Source organism: Agrilus planipennis, unplaced genomic scaffold (genome assembly GCF_000699045.2).
Source record: "Agrilus planipennis isolate EAB-ADULT unplaced genomic scaffold, Apla_2.0 scaffold134, whole genome shotgun sequence".
Lineage (NCBI taxonomy): Eukaryota > Metazoa > Arthropoda > Insecta > Coleoptera > Buprestidae > Agrilus > Agrilus planipennis.
In genome coordinates, this window is record NW_020438860.1 from 361,652 (window position 1) to 364,156 (window position 2,505).

Below are 2,505 nucleotides of genomic sequence, written 5' to 3' on the forward strand. Positions count from 1 at the left end.
AGGTGGGGGATCGAAAGAGGGTGGTCACTTGAACAAAACCCGATAACCTAACCTAACCTACCCTATTGATAAAGATATTTAAATAATGTTTTATATAACTTTCTCAATATTTTTATGTATTTTTCATTAGTTTTACCTTTGAATATTGATTAAGAATGACTGTATAAATATTTACATGCCTAGAAATGTATAAAAATTGGCATATTTATTAACTTTGAACCCCCATAACTTTTTATGGGAGTGAGACCGCCACAAACTATTTAAAATACAGTAGTGAGGGAGACCTCCTCTTTCGATCCCCCCACCCCCCCATCCATCTAGACCTTTACCAAATTTTCACTGAACTAGGGGGTGCTAAATATAAGGAATATATTTGCCTGTTACTTGGAGAAAGTCTATATTCATTTTTAAGCAAAGTCGCGATTAACAAAAGTTGTGAAGGTCAATTTTTATCATCTATAGTATATGTGAACATGATACAGATATATTTCATCAATATTATTTCTCTATGGTATTAATCTAATAAAATTGTTGTTGTCTGACATTACCGCTATAATCAACTCCAATTGGATCATTATATAGTTTTAAAATAAGAAATCAGTGTAAGAACTATTCCAACAGGCATATTATACATTCTGTTACGTGAACGTCGAAACGTCTGATACAGTTTTTCGGTAATTATCATTAGTAAATTAATAATCAATAGTGTGTGAGTGTATCAGTCGCGAATGGAAACGAAAAGATCCGATTAGGCACGAATTCTTCTATTTATAGCAAATGTCGATAGAGTTGAGGTTGAGTCATTCGCGTAGTGATTTGATTTGAAAGCAGATTGATCGATATTGTTTTAATTATTATTTAGAAAAAGGCAATTAAAACAGCAAATGGAAGCAAGTATTCTATATTTAATTTCAAATAAATCATAACATACGTGGTTGGAAAAATTTAATATTGAAAGCAGACTGAGCTTTAAAATTTTAGAGAGGCTGTTTTTATTCACGGCTTTTGTTTTAATACACATGCCATCGTCTTCTTAAAATTGTCATCAAATTTTCTCGTCACTCTTTAATATTTAATTCGGTTTTCTTACTTAATTTTCCCCTGCCGTTGAGGGTAAGAAACGGCAGGTAGGTCGAACGTAAGTTTTGCTTCGTTTTCGTTTTCTGAATTATTAATCGGGGCCCTTTGCGCCGATGAATTGCCGCAGACCAATTCGTTCGTATAAATTATTCATTTATGTATTAATTTTCGCACATGGGAGAGACATTTGCCTATTAATTATGTTTTTCTTTTCGTCGCAGGTAAAGTGCAAGTTAACGCGTCGACAGGAAGCAGGAGTTTGTAACTGGACTGCGAAAAATGACATGAAACTTTTCGTGCGGGTTTATTAAGTTTTTCGGTACATTCGGGCGTGGTTTTTATCGGTAGTACTACTAATATGTCGTTTAGTCGACGCGAAAGTAAGTTCGTCGATATAAAGTGAATTTTCCTTAGCGAAAAATGTGCTCCTCCAAATCGGCGATTTTCCTTGGTACCATCAGCTTGCTGACGATCCTGGCTCTTGCCGCTCCCAGGGGAAGTACCAACAATTCACAAGGTAAGTGCTTTGCTTTTCTTTTTATGTTGTTTTTGAATTAAGTACGTCTGAAAATGTACTTTTGATTTTAATCGAAATACTTCATTAAGAATTTGCTGTAGGGGTGGCCAACCCAAATCATATCTCCGTGGGCCGCATATAAAATTCTATATCTCCATATTGGATTTAGAGCCATGATGGACATTTTTTTGAACTCATAATTGTAAACTCATTGACAGAAAACAATATTATTCATATATATTCACAAAGATATTGTTTTAAAATCAAAGTTATTTTTCTCATAATTTCAACAGTTAATTTGGTAAATGTCTAGATGATGGGCCCCACCACCTAAGGGGATGGGGGTGGGTGGGATCGAAAGAGGAGGCCTCCCAAACCACTGTACCATAAAAAGTTCGTGGCGGTCTCACCCCCATAAAAAGTTATGTGGGTTAGATGGGGGTGGAGGTAGGGGGATCGAAAGAGGGTAGGGGTGATCGAAAGAGGGTGGTCACCTGAGTAAAACCCCATAAAAAGTTATGGGGGTCGAAAGTTGATTGCTTTGACAATTTTCATACACTATAATTCAAATAAAATTCAATAAAAGAAATATTTTCAAGCGGGTCGAGGTGGGGGATCGAAAGAGGGTGGTCACTTGAACAAAACCCGATAACCTAACCTAACCTACCCTACTGATAAAGATATTTAAATAATTTTTTTATAACACTCTCAATATTCTTTTGTATTTTTCATTACTTTTACCTATGAATATTATTTAAGAATGACTATGTAAATATTTACATGCCTACAAATGTATAAAAATTGGCATATTTATTAACTTTGAACCCCCATAACTTTTTATGGGGGTGAGACCGCCACGAACTTTTTATGGTACAGTGGTGGGGGAGACCTCCTCTTTCGATCCCCCC

The 2,505-nt window shown here is 35.5% G+C and overlaps 1 protein-coding gene across 2 annotated transcripts in view; it reads left to right on the forward strand.

Moving 5' to 3' along the window:
* Positions 1-2,505, forward strand: part of LOC108739057 (alkaline phosphatase-like) — a 135,110-nt gene that overhangs the window by 41,710 nt on the left and 90,895 nt on the right. For both annotated transcript variants that reach the window (XM_025973288.1, XM_018472751.1), the window contains one exon: positions 1,302-1,597. In XM_025973288.1, the coding sequence (XP_025829073.1) occupies positions 1,501-1,597 (97 nt within the window). In that variant the 5' untranslated portion in view covers positions 1,302-1,500. The remainder of the gene's footprint in view (positions 1-1,301; positions 1,598-2,505) is intronic.